The 21916-nt window shown below is 41.7% G+C and overlaps 1 protein-coding gene across 10 annotated transcripts in view; it reads right to left on the bottom strand.

Moving 5' to 3' along the window:
- Positions 1-21916, bottom strand: part of MED15 (mediator complex subunit 15) — a 53802-nt gene that overhangs the window by 1597 nt on the left and 30289 nt on the right. For 4 of the 10 annotated variants that reach the window (XM_087768723.1, XM_087768721.1, XM_087768720.1 and 1 more), the window contains 16 exons: positions 21586-21673; positions 20330-20381; positions 19835-19864; positions 18427-18642; positions 17577-17845; positions 16398-16784; positions 15213-15302; positions 10153-10272; positions 4152-4294; positions 3703-3830; positions 2671-2805; positions 2206-2269; positions 1971-2037; positions 1414-1574; positions 1043-1209; positions 57-155 (listed from right to left, as the gene is read on the bottom strand). In XM_087768723.1, coding sequence (XP_087624849.1) covers positions 57-155; positions 1043-1209; positions 1414-1574; positions 1971-2037; positions 2206-2269; positions 2671-2805; positions 3703-3830; positions 4152-4294; positions 10153-10272; positions 15213-15302; positions 16398-16784; positions 17577-17845; positions 18427-18642; positions 19835-19864; positions 20330-20381; positions 21586-21663 — 2206 coding nt within the window. In that variant the 5' untranslated portion in view covers positions 21664-21673. Of the gene's footprint in view, positions 1-56; positions 156-1042; positions 1210-1413; positions 1575-1970; positions 2038-2205; positions 2270-2670; positions 2806-3702; positions 3831-4151; positions 4295-10152; positions 10273-15212; positions 15303-16397; positions 16785-17576; positions 17846-18426; positions 18643-19834; positions 19865-20329; positions 20382-20986; positions 21270-21585; positions 21674-21916 lie in introns of all 10 variants that reach the window. The other 6 variants (XM_087768727.1, XM_087768728.1, XM_087768724.1 and 3 more) reach the window with 3 other exon arrangements.

The following is a 21916-nucleotide window of genomic DNA, read 5'->3' as shown; positions in this document are numbered from 1 at the left end:
TTAGGCGTTCGCATCTCCCCACTATTACCACGTACACATGCCCAACGTCCTCGTACCATATTGCCTAGGGTTTTTTATCCACAGAGGGCTCTGATCGGGATAGTCCGCTGGAACGCTGAGCTGTAGTGGTGGGACATTTGGAAGATTCTTGTCGTCTGGAACGCAAACACACTTCCCATCAGAACAAAGCATTCCTTGCTGGACGGAGGGGTTTTTGTGCATAACTCAGCTTGGTTTCTAGCCTCTGAAGCCCAAGGAGGAACGAGGCTGTGCCCGTCCATTTTTACTGGAAGGCAATCTCATTGCTCGCTTTAACACCACTCTCAAATTCTTGGGAAAAAAGCCTGGCAAACATAGCTCCATCTCTTACACATTTCTGCACCTCGCCAGTCTCACCATTTCATCAGCTGAACTTCACTAAGTCAGACACCTCATTATTGAGAATGAAGTGCCTTACGTACTAATATTCAGGACAAAACCAGTTCAGATTTCTCAAACAATGGGGAGGAGGAAAGAATCTATTTTCCCCGTTGGAATCCAAAGAGCAAAACAAGCGAATAGGCTGTAACGCTTTATGCTTATTCAGCTGAGATGAAAAAAAGACGCAATCTCAATTTCTTTCTTGAACATACACCACTGTCAGTGGTCATTAGCACAAATTGAAACAGACCCTCCCAAAAATTAACATTTCTCTAGCTCTGTCCTAGTTGTTGGAGGCAGAATAATTCTCACATCTCGGTACAGGTCAAATCAGGAATCAAGATTGTTGCTCGCGACAAGTAATTTTCTAGACGCTAAACGAGATTGCCAATTGCAACTTCAGTGCAAAGAAAGGATCGGTGTGAAGGAAATCTCCAGTGTACACTGAAGCAGCCGTGCGGAATGTCACGATTAAGCAGTGCTACGAATCTGGTAAGTACAGATTTCATGCAGAAGTCACAGGTTGGCAAGATTCAAGACTGTTAGCAGAAAACTCTTCAAATTTCTACAGTCAAGCTCAGCACTTCTTCCTGAATTCAGCACTTAGTTTCTTCTTGCTTACCTAGCTTGCATATGAGATGAACTGTGCCGTTATTGCTGCAGTGGGAAGGGTCCAGGTTCACCAGGAATTTAGGATTTAATCTTGCGACTTCCCCTTGTAAGACATTTGGTATGGTCTGTCTTTCATCCTCTTCATATTTCCGTTTTCGAGGGGAAGCAACTGGGGCCCTATGTAAAACACAGTCCACAAAAGGACTAGGTGAAAGTGTTATGCCAACACTGCATTTGTCAAATATTTTACAGGTGGAAAAAGGAAAGAGATAACTCACACCCATCCGTAAACCCATCTGTTCTTTTAATAGTTTCTACAAATAAATATTTTTCCCTTAAATAATGACCATTTAAGACAGACAGCAAGTCAACGATACATACGTGATCGGTGGTCCATGAATTGCAGTCATAGCTGGCATAAACGTCCGGTAAAGGGAGTGGTTGAAGACTGGTGAGCGGATGTTGGCCAAAACAGCATCCAAGAGCGGCTGACACAAGTACTGCTGTTTGGTGGGGGGCACTGGGGGAGGCGGTGGGGTAGGCTAAAACACAAGAGAAGCCCCTTTTCTTTTAATCATCACCAGAAAAGAAATCTCTACTACTGATTCTGCAAAATTTTATAGTAGTAAACTTCCAATGGATGAAATGCAAAGGATTCTCAAAACCGCATACAGTAACATTAAAAAAAAAAGGTTTGTAGAAAGAATTACTCAAGTCTTTGCACAAAGCACAAGAATTTGAAAGTTCAGTTAAAAGATACATACAGGTGACACACGAAGTAAACGCTTGCCCATTTTTTCCTGTTTTCTTATTTTGTCCAACCTTACTTGAAGTCTTAAACAGCATGAGCAACCAGAAATGCAGAAAATTATCTTGCCAAATCATAAGACCTTTTGGAATTAATTGCTTCTCTCTTGCTAGCGCAAAGCATTACGTACCACAGCCATATCGTTTTTCAGCTTCTCCAGAGCAATTTCGCATTTCTGCAGTGTCTTCAGAGGGCATCTGCAGAAGAGGAGAAATTTCATTACCACAAAACGGTCACCTCGGCTGAAGTGCTTCTGCTATCTGAGCCCCACAGACAGCTTCAATGCCAACATGGCTGGATGCTAAACAACAGATTTCTGGAAGAGCTGGGAAATCTGATGTCCAGCCAAAAGGAAAAGGAGTTACCGTTTTGAAGGGTCGGTCAGGATATCTAAGAGACTCTTCATTTTACTCAGGTCCTTCTTCCTATCTGAAAGAATATCGGAGACACAAACACTGACTACGAGAATAGCTTCCATACTTGCAGACAGAAATACAGTATACTGTTAAAAGTGAAGACATGAGCCAACACTGAAGCAAGCAGTGAGGATCCAAGATCTTTCATCTAATCATAAGCATATCCATTGCATAAGCTCTGTGAGTCTCAAACATCAGAAGCAAAGGAAAAAAGTGATAAGAATTTAAGGATGAGGATTTTACCCACTCTTCACAGTAAAACCTTTACAGTCATAGGCAAGCAAGAGCAACTAACTTTCACTGTCATTTTTAATCCCTGGAATAGAAACCATCACAAAAGGTCAGGTACTGCTGCTTTCATCAGAAGAGATAGCTGACAGAGAGAAATGCATGACTAAATAGAGGGAACCTCACCTTCATTTTTATCTATCTTATTGATCATCCTCCGGAGTGGCTCAATGTATTTTGATAGCTGTTTGAGTTTCTCCAGATACTGTTGCTCCTCTGACTGGCTAGAACTGGCTGGACTCATGACAGAATTTGGATTCCCTAGTAAGAAGTAAAGGCTGCATGTCACAGGTGTGATCAAAGGTACTGCAGAACAGCATTCTCACATTTCAGAATCTAGATCTGAAATGTGGCACTCTCAAAGTGTAGCTCACGTCAAATATCCAAATCCACAACTGGATGCCCTCCACAGTTTAAGTGCTTGTCCAGCCCTCTAATCTTTGTGCAGAAATAACATCTTCTGTGGACAGAACGGGAATTCCCATTTAATACAATTTTTTCTGAAAAGGTCCAACATTTCATATACCCATTTTCTAGGTCCTCATTTTGCCTTCACTCTGGCGCATTAAACACTAAATCAGCACACCCAATTTGCTGCAGTTTTCCTTAAGTCGGTGCTTTCCAAACTGCAGAGCACACAACACCGGTATGAGAAGGAGCCAGCACGTTACTTCCATTCACAGTATCAGAAACTGCTTATTACATCTGGGAGAGAGGAGAGCACAAGTGTCACAGTACACCGAGGAAGGTGTCGTGGAGCAAAGCAGCCTGCTGCCTGTGGTTAAGTGGTTACATCCTTTACAACTGCATGCTGCTGCTAAGGGCTCCTTCCTGCATGGAGCTAAGGAATCATTATGCCTCTGTAAACTTGCTCCATTAATTTAAGTATCATTCTTTTTTCAAAAGACTGGGGAAGTTAGAAAAACCCGTTACATAGTTCAGTGATGAGAAGAGGTTTCAATTGATTTTGATGTGGGATATCCGTGCTGTTGTGTTACATGGCGCGTGTGACATGTTCTCTGCTTGCAATGCTGGCTGCTTTGTAGAGCGCTCTAAAGTTTACATCCTGCCAAACAATAACAGGTTTCCTGGGAACTGTCACAGTTACCAAAACATACCCCAACTCACAATCTGCAGTACAGTTCTCAGACAATTTACCTGGAGTGTTTAAAGGACCTGGGGATGGGACACTAAAGTTCTGAGGTGTTCGTGCAGCTGCTGGGCTCTGGGATGGTTGTGGAGATGGACTGGGGAGAAAGCTGCTGGGTGATGGAGCTGGGCCAGAGCTGAAAAATAAGCATAAAATCAAACCTGCCAGAATCTGACAAGGAAGCATGATCAGCCTGTGACAGATATGCTTTTAGTAAGCATTGTTATGGCACTCTGTAGCTCTGCCAGTACACTTGGTGAGGATTTCATACACAGCTGCTTTATTTAAAACAGGGGTTTTCAGAGTGTGTTCGGCACAATCCCACCTGTGCTCTCACTGAAGTTGATGTTAAATTTCATTCACTTCAACGGAAAGAGAGTAAGATACATTGAATGCTTCTGAAAACCTCAGCCTTACGGCTGTGACAAACGTCCTCAAAAGCTGCAGTCTAGCTCACCTGACATTTGAATTTGGCTGAGAAGTTGGCTGGCCTGGCTGAGGAGATGGCTGTGGCTGCGGTGGCGGAGGCATTGACTGGGGCGTTTGAGCTTGCTGGACAGGAGAAGGGGATGACATCATGGTAATATTGTTCTGGCTGACCTGAAATGTGGAAAAATATAGGATCAATAACAACAAAAGGGAGTAGAGGATGGGAAGCTAACTAAAAGGCTTTACCTACAGAGAGCAGCGTATCCTCAGGCCTACAAGAAACGAAAGTGTTAGTCTCCTGTTCTCCCCATAATGACAGCCCCACCTGTATCACTCTCGAGGCTCTCAGGGCAGTACTCCATATCAACTTTACTAGAAATAACCATTAAAACTGCACATAATTTGAATAGCTGTATAATAATTGTTTTTCATTTCCCAAACCATCACGTTGCAATTAAAATGTCCGAAGTGCCACCTGAAAAACCTGTATTTTATTAGTACTAGAGTAAAGAAGAACAGGAAGAAAAGACAGTTCTGACTTGAGAATTAACAGCCATAAAAACCCCTCCTTATTCTGACATTTTAATTACAGCCTTCAAAGGTCCGTCAGACTTGACTGTAGCTTCCCAACTGGTTTTCTTTAGGAGGAAGGAAGAAAAAAAAAAAAAAAAATGTAGTAAGCCAAGCCACCAACATCTTGTTTAAATATTCAGTTTTGACAATCTGGGTGGAGATAGAAACACTCCACACTGAATGGCTGGATGGAAAAAAAAAACCAAAGTAGCTTTCTGACCTTTGGAGAATGACGAGGTGTGCCTAAAGGACAAAAAGACGAATAAGAGCATTTCCAGAACAGCACCAAACTCTGGGTAACCGCTAAGTTTATTCTGTACACTCTGAAGTGCCAGAGCCAGATGATGCTCAAATTAGAGCAACTTCTCACATTTTTTCTAATGGACGTTCTTCCCCTTGATCACTTAAAACCAAGCAAAAAAAACCCGTACCATGGCCAGGAGCGTGGTATAGTAATGCAGATATTAAGCGATCACATTTGTTTAAGGCACATGCAGAGTTCTTATGACCTGAGGCTATAAATAAGTACATACAAAGATAAACTGAATTAGCCCGCAGAAGCCACATATTGTGACTCAGTAACCCACGCGTCCATTCTGTAAGTCATTCATTAGCACCTTTATGAATTAACAGCTCTGTTTCCCTCAGTCTAAACCATTTTTAAGCAAAGGTCCCAGTAAATCCACAAGTCCCAGACACTTCATGGGCACTGCAATTTGGTGTTGTCCTTCACTCACTCGTTAAATATCCACCTAAATCATCCAACTGTTTCCAGAGGACGTGATATTTAGCACATTAAAAAGCAGGTGTTGTACGGTCTACTTTTGCATGTATGCACTGAATGTGACAGGAAATGCTTTGCTTGGAATATCACATTACAGCTGTGCAAGAGGTCACACTCCACTAAAAAAAAAAAAGGGCCCAAGCAATCCTCAGCTAGGTGCAAATGTAAAACTACTAACCTCAAAAATACTAGTTTATCATCCATTAAAGCATAGTTTAAAAACCAAATGCAGCCTGACATACTATGATTTTTTTTTCCCCAATTTTCAATAACCCCACTACCTTCACCACCTCTCCTACAAATATCTAGAACAGGTGAGGCTGAAATGATGATTTAAATCAGCTATTACATCTTCCTTTTGTCCATAATCAACAAATACCGAGACTGTGCTTACTGTTTTTCATAGCAGGTAGATTCTTTAACAGCATGTGTCTCCTCAACAGCTGGAAAAGCATTTCTGAGATTGAAAAGCATAGTCTGCCTCCTGCAGAAACCGAGCATCTCACCACTGTTTGGAAGGAAGCTAGGATGAATACTGCAAAAAGAACTCCCTGATTTTTTTACAATTCTATTTAACATTCTACTAAACACAGCAAGTGATTTGGAACTTAGCCATATGGATACTGCACCCATCTTTCATCAAGTCAAACTAAGACCACTTTTGAGCAGTTCATCACTTCCTGAAAATCAAGCCTCTTTTAAGCGTTTCAGGTTGGTTATATAAAATAACTTCTGAAAACTTAAATCCTTGTGTTTTGGGAAGGAAGGAGAAAGACTTCGTTAGGTTTTTTGCCAGATTTAAGCTTCCAACACCAAGGTCTCTTCGCATTAATTTACAAAAATGTTGCAGAAAAGGAAAGAACAGTACATGCAGCATCTACTGTGCACATAAGCACAGAACGAATTACGTATTTTTTGCATTATCCCTTCTCATTTAAGTACGTGCATAGGCAAACAGCTTTCCTTCTTGCAACAGGTTTGCACTTTGCCAGCTTCATTTCAGAATATCAAAGGCTAATGTCTAATATTAAGCAAAACCGTGACATTTTCAAAAACATATACTCAGAAGTATGCAATCCTGAATTTACTGCCTTCCTTTTCTTTGAAAGCAGCTAATTTGCAACATAATAATTTCAGATGTCTTCCTATAGTACAGATCTAAAGATGCTTTCAGCTTTAGACTTCTACATTGATTGCAGCATACAGATTAAAACAATTTAATGAAATTTCAACTTCTAGGGAATGCTCTTTCCAAGCGACTCCCACTAAAAAGAAGGCTTAACAAACCAAAACCACCCAATAAACCCAAAAGACAAAAAACCTCCCTCTGGAGCTTTAACTTCATTAAACTCATTTAGCTTCTCATTTAACTCCAGAGTTAAGCTATGGTTACTGACCATTTGTATACCCTTCATCTTCAACATATACGAGGAAATGCAACTACGTATTTTTTCACTGCAGAATGAGAGTTTCTGCATCTACAAGCATATTCACGGACAGCTGGTACAGCCCACTGAACGGGAATTTACTCTGCAACTCTACAGTCACCTGATATGACACCAAGCCCTAATTTTCTGAAGTCTTGCCCAAAAGATATTTAGGCTTGCACACTGAAAGTTTGCACTTAATACCCACTAAATCAAAGGTGTTCTTAGTGTTTAGAGCACACCATGCTGGAAGATAAACTTAACTATGAGACCTACCTCCAGTTTGCCGAGTCTCAGGCAAGGAACAGCACTCTGTCGATAAGGCTAGCGAGAGTTTTTCAGCAGCTCCCGGCAGCAAGAGTGCACAATATGCAGAAGCTAAGGGCAAGGAAAAGGAGACTGCAACAAGGAGTGATGGGTAATAATGAGGAACAGTAGAAACACTTTCAGGCTAAAGAGAAACTCTAGAAAGCATTTACGCTACTGTACTTACAGTTCCAATGTTAAGCCAGTAAGCACAGCCTTGCCTACTCTGTTGCAAACTGGGTTTAAAGCTCACCATTATGCTGCTTTACGTGACAAAATGGAAACTCTGCAGAGCTTCAAATAAGTTCAGATACAGGTTTCCATATTCCCAGTCAGGCCAGTATCACTTGCTTTATTTTAATATTAACTCAGTTTTATTTTTTCCCCCTATATTTTCAATTTGCTGAAGATTTCTGTGCCAACAATAAATTGGAAGTTGATGCTACTGCAGACTGCAATAAATTTGTAGACAGAACTTGAAGGTTTTGACAATAGAAATACAGGAGAATGACTGGTATTCGCACATTACTTATCTAATTGCTAAAGCAAAAGCTAAGTATTAGATTAATCTTTCAAAATTTGAAGATCAGCAGGTTTCTTGAGCCAATCCAAATACGGTATATGAAACTTCTTTTAGCTGTTCAAAAAGTGCCACTAACATTGATTGTAGTTCATGTTTGGTAACTATTCAGGCACAAACAAACTTCAGCTAAGAAAAAAAAAAAGTCACTTCTAATTCTTTTGACTGAAAAGACCATAACAGTAAAAAAACCCCAACCAAAGAAGAAAACCACTGCAGAATCATCTGAGCCTTGTGATAAAAAAAGGACAGACTGACATTTGTGTGATATGGGGTAAAAATAAATAGCCACACAGTATTGATACCACATCTGGTCCTTTTGTTGAAAGGGATTCTTCAGTGCAAGACTCTTTTCTAAAGAGAAAAGGCACTCTCGACTACCTATCACCAAGTCTAAATGACTTTTGATACTTTAGTCAAGGAGGTGACACGCTCCTAAATGAGTAATCAATAACCAGATATATGCCACAGCCCTTTACTCCTACTGTGCACAGCTGCAAGAGCCCTGATGACAAGGAAGTTATACCCAACAGACATTATTATTTAAGCATTTTACAAAATTAAGAGGCATAAATGACAACATTTCTAATCCACCTAGAACCTGAAGGGAATGTTCAAGTATATGGCATGCCAGACTGGCTTGAAAAGCATGCTTCCCGCCACCATGAAACCAGGACTCACTCACTCATCCTACCACCTGCTTAGGAGCCATTTTCACTCCGTTCATTGTTCAATGTCCTTTTTTCTTCTGCCTTCTCTAGTTGTTCAGTCTTCTACATCGCTTTCACAATCCTTGGCATGCTACTGAGAGCACTCCTTGATGACCAATTCACTTGGTGTCAGAAACCAAAGCTCCTCAATAACCACAGACACGACAGCACTAAAAGATCAGCCTATGGCACTGAATGCTTCAACCGGAGGTCTTTTGTTATGACTCAAATATCAAATATAAGCCAATCTAATACTTAAATATCTATCAGAAGGCCTCATCGTCAAACCAAACATTGTGAATACTTCATATGGGAGATGCGTGTCTCAGTACATATAAACTGCTACTGCAAATAAAGCTCAAAGTAAATTCTCCTTTGACTCAACAGCTATGCCTGCGTTTTATTTCAGTTAACATATTACAAAGACCTGGCCTGAAATGACCATCCATCCTAAACCAGAAACGACGACGGATGTGTTTGCCTAGCTCTGCAGAATCCTTCTGGTCACTGTATCTACCTGAGCAAATTCCTGAGAAGAACAGGCTGTGCCTACTAAACTTGATGCAGCAGCGCTAGGAAGCAGTTTCAGACATTCCACAGCCCCACGACAAGCTTGCATAGGAAACAAAAATGCAAAGAGTAAAGAAAATGTCATTAAACCTATGAACAGAATGCAGCGGTATTAAGAACTAAAACTGCACCTGGTATTAAATTTGAAAATTAGCATCTAGAAGAACAAGACATGAGGTTCATGAACAACAGACAGAAAAATGCAGTTGAACGCTATTCCACCATCGTAATACAACACGTATTTAAACCAACAGCAGTCACACTGGGCTCAGCAAATTTCGGCAGAGCAGAGCAGAGCCTCGTTTCGTGACTTACTGGTAAGAACTCAGTTCTATTTCATTTCAGTTCTCCCATTCCCGCTCCCCCAAAACGACCCATTTTGCTTGCAAAGCATGACTGTGAGGTCTTTAGCAGATCTGGACCTGCACCAGGCAGATGCAGTGCTCCGACACACGCATCTTCCAGCAACAGCGGGATAGGTGCTGCCAGCCTGCCTACACAGCTTCTTCTCTGACGCAGGTACAAGTGCAATCCTCCTGGTAGTTCCTCCTACACAACCGTCAAAGAAAAGAGCAGCTCTGTTTTTCCTGGTCCCTGATACCATGCCAAGAAGCTACTCAAACTGCAATGAGCCAAGTTTACTATTAATGAAAGAAGCACCTGTACAGAGCATGAACACGTGATGAGTAAGGTCCCAGACACAGCTCAGCCAGCACACTGCAGTACTGACGTGCACCACTCCCATAAACGCACGCTGTTGGAGTATGGACAAAGACTAAGCAGGAACCACAAAAATTAATTTGAGACTTGAATCAATTATGAACATGGAAACGTTTTAAATGTTAAAATAAAGATCTATGGTGCTTTAAAAATGCTTTATTTGATATCCCAAGCTCTCAGAAAACCTATTATTTAAAGTGAAAAAGGATCCATAAAAAACCTAAACAGCCCAATACCCTGAGTAACACCAGCAAGTCAGTTGTTTGATGAAAAAGCTTGCTTGAAAGCAAGTGCTATACAATCGCGCATTGAATGCTTTGCACAATTCCTGACACAATGTGCTTTGACTCAGTAAATACCTGTGGCATTTGCTGTCCGCCCAAAGGAATGGAGCTTGGCGGCGTAGCAGACACAGCGGTGGTAGGCGGGAACCGTGGTCTTATTTGCATCCCACCTCGGGCCATAGGTGCGGTGATCATCTTTGAGGACAGAGGGACAACAGACAAAAGTAATCGCAAAACAAGAAATGCAGTGCACTGGCAGGATGAGAAGCACATGCAACCTCCAGGAATTAGGGGGAAGGGGAGCATGAAGGGAAGGTTAGTGAGCTCTTCTCTAAAGGTTAACCTAGCATGCTAGCTTATAAATCAAACTCCTTTTTATAGCCTTTCTATCCATTCTCAGAAAGCACCTAATGAATTCTAGGTACCTCGAGAGAGCTGATATGTAGATTCCGATTCATGGGTCAGGGTCTGACTATGCTATCATTTGCATGTAGGGCTTTTCCAAAATTTTGCCTGGCATCTTGAACTTCTAGAATTCTTGGAAATAAGTGCTCTAAGATTGTTGTCAAGAGTGCTCCATGTAAGAAGCTATATAACGCCATAGGTTTCTGACGTGTTTTCCCCCGCTGCGGACTCAAAGGATTTAGCAGTATTTGCATACGCCACCCTTCATTATAAAAGAATTTGGCAGACAGTTCAACAGCAACTGTCAGCAGGAATGCTCCACAGTGAGCAAAATTTCAGGCCAACCCAACCTATGACAGTATAACAATGCCAAAGACAACAAAAAGGACTTCTGGGTTTGAAAAAGCTATTTCCTTCCTTTCATAACCCAGAGAATAAGTCAAATACATCCTTGTAATTTCCATCATTTCGACAAATACCCGTTCCTCTATTACTAAGCTGTGCTAAAATATGCTGAGTCCACAATCTGCCTCAAGCTCATTCATGCACTATTTGATTCTCCAGATGTATAGGCTGAGCACACCCTAAAGTACAATCACTTAGGACAAATGATGAAGGTTAGCATTAGAATTTGTATTTTAAAATAGCCTTAGGACTATGCTACTCCGCAGCATCTAGAAGTGCCTTTCAGAACCATCAGCCTGCACAAGCCACACAGATTTAATCAGATATATCTGCATAGCCCTCTGTTACTTACAATTTGATAATACACTGTATATGCTGAGAATTTACAGCAAACACAGCGTAGTTCTGAGGTAGTATTCAGGTAACTTTTGGCAGCTTCTCTCTGGTACTTCAAAGATCTACAGTAAAGTCCTCTGGGGTACTTTTTTCCCAGCACACGTATTACCAAGGAACCTACGCAGGCCCTAACTAACCTACAAGTTAATTAAGTCTCCTTTCAGTAAATGGTTTGGGGCATTCTTGCTTAGTGTTTTATGTAAATGGACTGAAGCAGCCAGCAACATGTCTCTAGAGAGTCAGAGAATGCATGTGCTTACAATTGTTAAAAATAAATAAAATTAAATACAACATAGCAAGACTGAAAAAGGAAAGCAATAACTGATAAAGAAAACAGTGTCAAATTCAGCACAGCTGTTAGTTCACAACATCAGAGCAATGCAGTCCCTTTCCATCCAGGCCAAGAGGGATGGTCAGAGACAGGATTTCAAAAGGGAAACAAATGCGAGCGCTTCAGACATCACACACGCATGCACATGTACACACACAGCATGCAACAGCCACCACAAGCAAACACAACAATCCAGAACTGGCACAAAGCGCAGGTGGATGCTACAAAGTGCAGTGAGGGCTACAGTATCAAGATGAGAGCTGGTGAAGCAACACAACCCTAACAAAAATACCAAAACAAACCCGAAAGAAAAACAAAAAAAGGGCAATTGCTAGGAAAACAAAAACAAAAACGTATCCTTCCAGGCACAATCACCCCATCTTAGACCCTCGTGAATGCACATGGATCTCTGGAGCGTGTGAAATCCCAGGGATGTTATGGTGACCCACATGTCCCATCTTGGTCCTGTTTCTCATGCCACACCACCAAAGTGTGAATATTTAGATTACTTCCTCCAAGGTCAAGGAAATTAGAAGGATATTCACGGTTTAAGTGTCTGGCAAACCACTAAACACCAGCATGACAAACCGATTCACAGGCTTTCAGCTGTTCGTGGTATCGTGGTTGGTCAAACATTTATGCACACGCACACAATTTTGGTTTTGCTTTTTTGTATTTTTTGTTTTTTGAAATGTGTGCTTTGGAAAGGAAGCGTATATACAAAGTGACACCAATTCCACTCTCTTAACATGAGTAATCTGTTTTTCCCATTCTCCAGCTGATTTACGTTTATGAAACCTGTGACCCTTTGACAAAGGAGTCAGGAAAGGGGGTTCCAAAGATGGCATCTGTTTTATGCAAAGCAATGTATCCATGAAGGAGTTGTTCCTGTAGTCCAAAAACAGAAGACAGCCAGAAGTGTTCAAGTACTTTTGAAAAAGATTTAAACTGAAGGCAAATCCTCCTCCACAACTCAAACTGATTTATGTCAATTTACAGAACTGAGAATTTTACCCCATAAAAACAGAGAGCAAGCAGAGGAGGAGAGTCTCCTCTAAGATACAAAACCCATTATTTGAAAAAAATGAAGTGGATTGTAACAATTAGAATCCTGAACCTGTAATTTCCTTTCATCTAAAATCCAAAGGTGCAGAATTCCATAAATACGCAGCTTCTGGTGAGCACGTGTCAGTACTGTGCCACTGTCGCTCCACTAAAGGCAGCTCTGATTTTCAAAGAGCAACAGCCAGTCTGCATTCTGAGCACCTAGAGGAGTTGCACCAGTACAGCGATTTAAACTTTATTAACACTTAACTCCAGTGGATTCCAGATTTTCTCTTGGTGCTGCAAGCACTTGCTTAGCACCCTGTGGTCACCAGGACACCACCTTGTTGGTTTATCAGCTTCACCCGAGTTACCTGCTCACAAGGACCAGGCACCCAAGCAGGGCAACACTGACGTGCATGCTGTCTTTACAACTTCAGAGAACTTCAAAACTCACATGGATCCATGTTTAAACCTGGGATTGCTTTTACTTTTATGTAGGAAGGATGAACAGAAACTTTACGGAAAAGGAAAAACGCAGCCCTATAAACCAAAATTCCCAGTTTGAAAGCCCCTCGAGACTAAGTTTAAATGTAAGAAGCAAAGATTAGGATAGGGTTTGTTTATAACAAAAGCTTCCCTGAACCAGATGAAGAAACCAAAGCAGATTTATTAAAAATGCTGGAGCTAGCGAAAAATGTACTAAATACAAAGCAAAATCTACTCTTAAAAGAAACTTCTTATAAATTAAAGAAAATCCATATGCACACTCAACACCAAAGCTGCATTGTAATATTGTACACAGCCACAATCTTAAAACTAAACATTATATACAGAAAATATTTACACAAATATAAGAAACCCGTTTAATTATTGGACTTCACAGTGGTAAGTGAATTTTAGTAGACTCCTATTGCAATGGCATGAACATAAATGGAATACAGCCTGTATGTGGAATTTTCTAAACTCCATCCGTGACAGATAACGAGGAATCCCTGAGTTTATTACACGTCTGGATAAGGCTGCAATACAAAACCCACTGTCAACCATTTTATCACCCGAAACTTTTCAAATGCTCTGTGCTGTTAAGCCACTGGCATATGGATTCACTAAACGGGGCAAGAATTAAGTTGACTCTACATAAGCACCATCCATCCGCTTAGGAGTTGAAAAGAGCACTATGAAGTTAGTAAAAAGAAAAAAAGTCAGAGTCTCCTTCCAGTCAGCCTAAGTCCCTGCAGCTCCCACCTGAAAATTATTTAAGGAACAAACAGAAGTTTTAATTCACATTTCAACTGTAGAAAGAGAATTCTGCATCGCTGCCAGTACTGTACCAACTGTACTTACCACTGCTCAGCTTTTACATCCTGCGTTACGTGGACACAAGCAAAAGGACCGATACAGAAGCAGAACTTAGCCACCACCAAGGATGTGGGCCACATGAGAGTTACGATGGTACAAGACACTATTCCTGATACAAGTCTGGGAGATGTATGTTGAAGAACCAATTGTTATCACAGGCCACGTAAAAAGCTTCCAAATGTCTTATTGAATCTAAAATATTACTTGTGTGCTGAAGGGCAAATGGTGCATGCAGACATGGAATGTCTGGGTATATGAAAAGAACTCTGCCATTAATCCTAGTCAACCTCATTTCATCTGTCTGCCTCAGCCTCTTCATCTACAAAGCGGTGATAATTGTACTTACCCATGTCTGTAAAATGCCTCAATATGAAACACTACAGAGGTAAGCCACGAAAGACTATTTCATATTCTGGTGGAAAATGGGATGAGAGGTTCAGCTCAAGCCATTCCCAATTTTTTTCCCCATGTCTCCTTCATACCAGACACACATCAAGGAACAATCACTGGGGCTACAAGTGTATTGCAGGATAAGAAAACTGTGTTAGACAATCAGCTTTCACACAGCACTTTTTTTTTTTTTTTAAATGTCACTCTGCACTTGTGACACATGCCATTTTTTCTTCACAATTCACATCCAGAACAAGAGCAATCTATATCTACTGCCCATTTCACTCAGAAAAAGAATGAAAGAGGAAAAGAATGAAAGGGGAGTGCAGAGAGATTTCATTGTCTATACTATTTTTTATGGTCAATACATGGAGATGGAAGGTAAATCACATATGAGTAAAGATAGCAGGCAAAGATTCATGGTACAGAAATCAGTTTACACAACAAAGCAGTCACCTAAGAAAGTTTAACAAAAGAAGAGGTGATACACTCCAGGTACCAACAGTCAGACTTGTAGCGTGACCACAGTAGGTCGTCTTATTGATGTGCATTCCTGTGTCAGTACAGGCAACAATCTCACCTACTCGGGACAGAGAGCATGCACAGAGAGGTTGTCAACGAAATCCTGCCTCTGACTCCAGGCAAAGGAGAAACAGCACAAAAGCCCACATCCCCCTTACAAAGGAGATGGCCAATCTCACACCCCTCATCAGAAAGCCACCAGAAACCCTTCTCCATGCTCATCTCTAGCATGCACTTGCTACAGGCCTGTAACTAGTGACACTGGCGTCTGGGCCCTTACCTGCCCTGAAGCTCCCATCTGAGCAGCTTGGGCCTGAGCTGCTTGCACTGCTGCCGCTGCCTGCTGCTGCTGGACCAGCTGAGCTCTTACCTTGAGTAGGAAAAGAAAGAATGAAGTAAACATACGTATTTGGTTAGGGTATGCCACTTCTGTTTCAACTATATTGACTATACTCATTAAATAGGGTGTGGAGACAAGATCAGCCGCACATACATACTCTGCCTAGAGTTTTTGAGCTTTCTTTATGAAAACAAGTTCCCACGTTTCTAACATTTAGAACAGTCTTCCCATAGACTGTGCACCCAAGATTCGATTTCTTCTTGCAACTTCTTCCCTGTACTATCAGGTCTTCCTATGACAATACTAGATACTGCAGCTTGCTGGCACACAGTTAACCACACACGTGTTGATTTCCCTCAAGCACACTGTATTAAGCACCTACCAATGACCAGCATTTCAAAATTTATGCATTCACTCTGACTGTCAGTGCGATGCACATGGCTTTTAACTACTCCTAGCTTAGCCGGCAGGAGCACAAAGTGGATGTATTGACTCGTCCACGTGGGGTCAATCTCAAGTGCGGCTGACACTCCACTCCTCCCCAGCAAGGCCCAAAGAAAAGCAGGTCTTGGGATTACAGCTGAGCTTTTGCTCAACCGCACATACGGAGCCCAGAAAAAACTGACTGTAATGCAACAGTTCAAAAAGCCGCACCATTAAGAGGATGACTCAGCAAGAGGCTCAGTGGAGTAAAACTACTGTCTTGTCTACATTCTCCCCAAGGCAGGAACTACCGGTATCTTAAACTTTGACCAAAACCCTTGCTCATGTTCTAGAACAGCAAACATCATGGAGGTAATTTTTCTTTAACCAGAGTTTGCTTCTTTTTCTTTTTTTTTTTTACCTGTCCATTCAAGAGTAAGACAAGAAATTATTTTTAAATATTAGCTGCATAAATGGTTTTCACAGATTTCCAGAAGTCCTACTCTTAGACACAGAACTGTTCTCTACTGGCAGGCCCAAACCTTTAAACCTTTAAACTCTCCATACTCGTAACATGCTAACTACAGATCTCTTAATAAGCTATGTTTTTTTCCTACTTCATTATTAGCAAAAGTTGAAGATTTTTTTTATTTCTCTGGAGGGTCATAATGAACCAATAATCAGCTGGTCACTAGCCCTTACCTGCATTGCTTTTAATTGCTGTGGCGTAAGAGTAACAGGCATAACCTGGCTAGGAATTTGTCCTGAGATTGCCTGTGGCTGAGAAACCATGGGCTGGGGTTGAGGCTGGGACTGTGGTGGAAGCTGAGGCTGTTGTGCCTGAGCAACCTGTTGTTGTTGCTGCTGCTGCTGCTGTTGCTGCTGTTGTTGTTGCTGCTGCATCTGTTGCATCTGCTGTTGCATTACTTGTTGAGGTGGCTGCTGCTGTATCTGTTGTTGCGGTATTTGTTGCTGCTGTTGCTGCTGCTGCTGTTGCTGCTGCTGTTGTGCCTGCATAGCCTGTGCTGCCTGCAGCTGCTGCATTTGGGCAATTCGCTGTAGTTGCTGCTGCTGCTGTTGCTGCTGCATCTGAAAAGCAGGAAAAGCCAGGATGCTAAAGCTTCCAGCAATGCGATAGCAGCCTTATTTTTATAGCATAAACCAAGAGCAAACAGAGCTGAGGTTTTAAGTCCAAAGGGAAAGCCCAACCTCTTTTTACCCGCTCACTCTTCATATATCTCAACTCTACACAGTGCACATTCTGTGGTTTCAATACTACAAGCTTGTCTCGCTACGAAAACAGTTTTCAAAAGCAAAGATAAAGTCCATCAGCTTCTCCTGTACAAATGGGCTCAGAAGCACTTCTTCAAATGTAACCAGCCTTCATCAGCACCGCTATTTACCAGAAACTGCACAAGAGCATGACAGCTGAAGTTTCCTCTTCTGCTTTTGTGCCTAAGGACGATACATGTATATGATGTGCTCAGCACATATTTTTTAAAGCGGCAATGTGTAATTCACACAATGACAAAACAGCCACTATTTCTAGAGTAATACAAGTGCTTTTAGTTCTTTCCTACATCCCTGTTCTTGTCAGAATGAAAGACTGTCCTGATGTTTATGAAGAGAAAGAGACAAAGGTTTTAATTCTCTATTGCTATGACAGAAGAAAGCAACCAAACGACTGTTAAGCCTTTCCTCTGGGATGAAATACATTGTTGCCAATTAACTTGCAAGTCTAAACTGAAGCCCTACCCTAAAGTAGAAATGCATTAATAACAGGCAGCGCTGATATTCAGTACTTCCATGCAAGCCAAGCCTCACTTGACAAGTAACTGAACACAGATCACCTCAATTGCCATTGTAATTGTTTGTCATCACCTGCTGTTGGTTTTGCTGCTGCTGCTGCATCTGCAGTTTCAGCATGTGCTGTTGCTGCTGCTGGACGGCTTGCAACTGCTGCTGTTGCTGCTGCTGCTGCTGCTGGGCTGCTGCAGCTGCTGCTGCCTGCTGCTGCTGGACCTGAAACTGTTGTTGCATGGCTGACTGCTGGGCCTGGAATTGCTGCTGCTGCAAAGCCACCTGCTGCTGCTGGAATTGCTGCTGCTGCTGCTGTTGCTGCTGAGCTATCTGCTGAAGCTGAAGCTGGGCTAAAAAGAAGGTAGACTGTACTTAAAACATGAGACCCAAACAGTGTCAGAGACAGTTACCCAGTATAAGTCACAATAATTGAAGAAAATCCCCAAAGTACATTAACATTCTTCATTAGCAGCATATACTTTTGCTTCCTCAAATGGACGAGGCACATGAACAGCAGAATTAATGACACTTCCTACTACCAACTTCTAATTCTCACTGCCTATAGTGAGTCAGCAACCTAGGCAAAGAATGTCAAAATGTGCAGGAGGAAATATGCACAGAGGTCACCAGCAGGAAGCACCATACCCACAGAAAACATTGGTGAGCTCTACAAAAACAACGTTCTGAAGTTGACATCTTGTAGGATGAAAGAAGCATTTGCTCATACAACAGCTAGACTGTTCCGCACTATGCTAAGGAAGACATTTATCCCATTATGTAGCAGTATTTGAAATCACTTCTTCCTGCAGGTCACCTGCCTGATTTAGCCAGAAGTACGAAATCTCTTCAGCACCCTCTCCTTGTGGAAGAGAGTTACGTACTGAAAGGCTGATCTAATAGTTTCAGCGGTTACGGCAAACTTAACACTTACTCTGCTGAGTAGCTGTGGAGACACCAGGCATACCATGAGGGGCCATTCCCGAGGTTCCCGGAGGCTGCTGCTGCCCTGGGAGACTCATCTGTTGTCCCATTGGGCCAAGGCCACTCATCCCACTCATCGCTGCTCCCTGAGCTCGGGAAGCCATGCCCATTCCAGGCGCCCCTGCTGGGGGACCCCCAGTGAGATTCTGCAGGGCATTCATCGGATCTACAAAGAAAATAGTTACCAATATGCAGCCAGCCATGCAATTGCCTCCCCAAAATCCTCTGTTCTCCATCATCCACTTTCCGATCGGTCAGCTTCAGACCACGACTAGATGCAACACCCTGAGAATCTAACATTCACTCCTCTGCCTGTGAGGCACGTTTTGGCCCCTCTGTAAATAGCGTGGAGATTACTAAAGTGCTTCAGATTTGCAAAGTTCCAAATAGATTCTAAATACATTAGAGAAAAGGAACTTCGTAGCCACCTCTGAATTTATATGCAAGTCAAAACAAGCTGCCAACAGAACTCCACGAGGATATCCAGCTTGGGGATATCCTCAAAAACCGAGAAGAGAGTCCCACTGAGGATCCAGTTAGCCTCTTCCTCCCGAGGTCAACACGGAGCAGCAGTGCTCAGACCAGAGGAAGTACTTTGCTATACAGTTCCCCCCACAACATCACATTTATTATGCAGTGGATAAATTCAGTGCCGTTCAAGACAATTGTCATCATCTGAACCCTGGGCACACAGAAAAGTGAAGTCAAAGAGGGAATGGCAATTCGAGAGGGCAAAACACAACATGCGGTTCAGAAGCAACATTAATCAGGTACAGAATGCAGCACCCCGTCTTTCTTAAGAATACTTATAAAATAATTTCCAGCTGTCTAAGCTGGATGCTCATCAATCACAGGCTGCATATTTAGCCTACAGGGGTATAAAAATGGAGGTTTATACTGTGCTCCTACCATACCCTGCTGTAAGAATTAGCACAGAGGCGGAAGACATGCTCAGATCTAACCTTGGTCAAATGGCAGTGCGTACGCCCCACAAACACAATGCTTGCCTCTGATGCAACCCACTGAGGCACTACCAGGGAGAAACCTGGACTGCTCAGCAGGAGCTTATTTTCACTCACTCTTGTTCTTTCAAGAATCTTAGTGTTGAGAGCTAACAAAGTACAAACAGGGAAACAAACGAGTTTCCTGTGTTACATCCAAAACGCTGTCCAAGCCTGACACCCCCATCACTGAACAACTCCAAGACGATCATGCTACCTTTCCTTTCCTCCAGCAGCATTTAATATTCCAGCTAGGGAATCCACAGCCTTCTTATTCTTAGTACACCCCAGCCCTGATTTCAAAGCCGTTCTACTTAGAAAGGCGGGGGGAGGGGGAGGGGGAAAAGGAGCTCTTACCACTGACCGATGCTTGAGATTTCTTATTGTCTGCAAAGGAAGAACAATTAATTGCCTTTGTTAATCTTGTCACACATAAATTTGGCCTTTCAGATATACTCTCTACGAGAAATACATTCACATAAAAATTAAAAAAAAAAATAAAAAATCACTGCCTACTGTAGTTCTAGAAAAATACATTAACCTAAGCCAATTTGGGAACCAGAACACTACATGAACAATGGAAAGAAAGCAGAAATACAGGAAAAAATTAGCAAGGTGGAAAAAGTAGTAAGTTTAAATAATTTCTCAAAGACTTTTCAATTATAGATGGATGTGTAACAGAAACAGTATTTACAAATTAAGCATGTACATTACAGGAAAATTTTTAAAGCAACTTGTGAAGAGTCACATGCAGAACCACACATACAAACCCTGAAGTTTACTTTTTTTGGGAGGATGGCATAAGCAATCCCATTACTGAGGACAAAAACCCAAAACCAAACAATTACTTACGAATATCTCGAAAATGGATAATAAGTCTGGCCACAAGAGAAAGATATTCCTCCTAAAGGTGAAAAAATGGGTATTTTAGCACAGGAAATCAGAACACTGCAACCGTGACTTTCTGTTCTTCAGTATTTTTCCTCAACATAACAAATTTTACTCTACAATGTCTGTGGGCTTTTCAGAGCAGTTCACTTGCAAGGAACAGTCTGTTCATTAACTAAGAGAGAATATGTTTACTAATAGGTCATTGTGGTTGATGGTACAAGAAGGCCAAGAAACCACAAAATTCACTGGAAAGAACCTCCGTGACAGTCACACTAACAGGATCACAATATGTCAACATAATTATAAACCAATACATCCATTTTCCACTTCTTATACACTCTAATTCCTTTTTCTTAAGGATTGAACCTGCTTACCTGGTACACTGAGTGACTTTAGTCCTTGAACTATGTCACATTCGGACTACAAGAACTTTTTTTAAGGTAAGTTAGTATTACAAATACAAGTAAGTCAACAACTTTAAAGACTAACATACGATAGAAGTGTCAGAAGTGAAAAGACAAATATTCTTTGCAGCATTTTATTAGCGTGCTTCATCATGCGTAAGAGAAACTGCACAGGGCTGAGATAGCCTTCCTGGCCATGAAACTACCAACTCACCAGTGCAGACGCCATCAGCGGGCATACATTTGTGACATCAGCATTATAAGATTTTCACCAAGACAAGTTCTGTCTCAAACGTGACTTGTTTGGAGACAGCAACAGTATCCAACTTCTCATAACGCAGGTCCAGGAAAGAAGTTTACATTTTGGTAGAGTCTGGAATTGTACACGATAACCAGACTTTCACAGAGACCACAGCACTTCCCTTGGTCTTACTCTTGACACAGCCTTTTCTTAGTCTCTCCTGACCGCCAAACTGGTCATACGGAATGGTGCTACACTGCAGATAAAGGAAATTCTATGCAATTCACTACACACGAGTCTTCGGATAAGAATTAAGTGCGGTCCCATGTATGCATTAAATGCTGCAGCATCTGCAAACCTGTCTTGGACTGAAGTTTGATGCATATATTGGATGCAACACACCTCACTTCCCCTCAGGGTAAGAGAAGTACACATAAATCAAAAATTTTGCATTATTATGTACTCTGAGCAGAGACAGTTAACTAAGTGCATTGGGTTTGCTATTTCTGCAGGTTGTTCCAAACTTCTTTTGACACCCCAGTAACTTCTGGAAACAAAGAGAGATGCTTTACCCGTGTTTTGGCCTTCATAAACACATGACTCTCCATATCTTTGCTGGATTTATTATGGGCAACACCAGCCTTCCTCATAGCATCATCACTGAAAAAAGAGGAAAAACACAAGGCTGGGTATTAATTGAGGACATCAGAAAACACTGTCTGTAGTTAGGAAGGTCTGTAAACCAGCTTTTTACCCTTCCCTCATTTCTAGATTAAAAAAAAAAAAACACACAAAAAACCCAACCATGACATAAATTACTTAAAATTGCCACACTTCAAAATTTCTTCAAATAATGGAGAAAGCCAACCAATTTCTAAAAGGTGACACAAATATTCTTTACAG

Source organism: Nipponia nippon, unplaced genomic scaffold (assembly GCF_047370975.1).
Source record: "Nipponia nippon isolate SJK-2023a ecotype South Korea unplaced genomic scaffold, ASM4737097v1 scaffold_30, whole genome shotgun sequence".
Lineage (NCBI taxonomy): Eukaryota > Metazoa > Chordata > Aves > Pelecaniformes > Threskiornithidae > Nipponia > Nipponia nippon.
The sequence above is the reverse complement of the archived record's forward strand: the minus strand, read 5'-3'. Positions and strand labels throughout refer to the sequence as shown.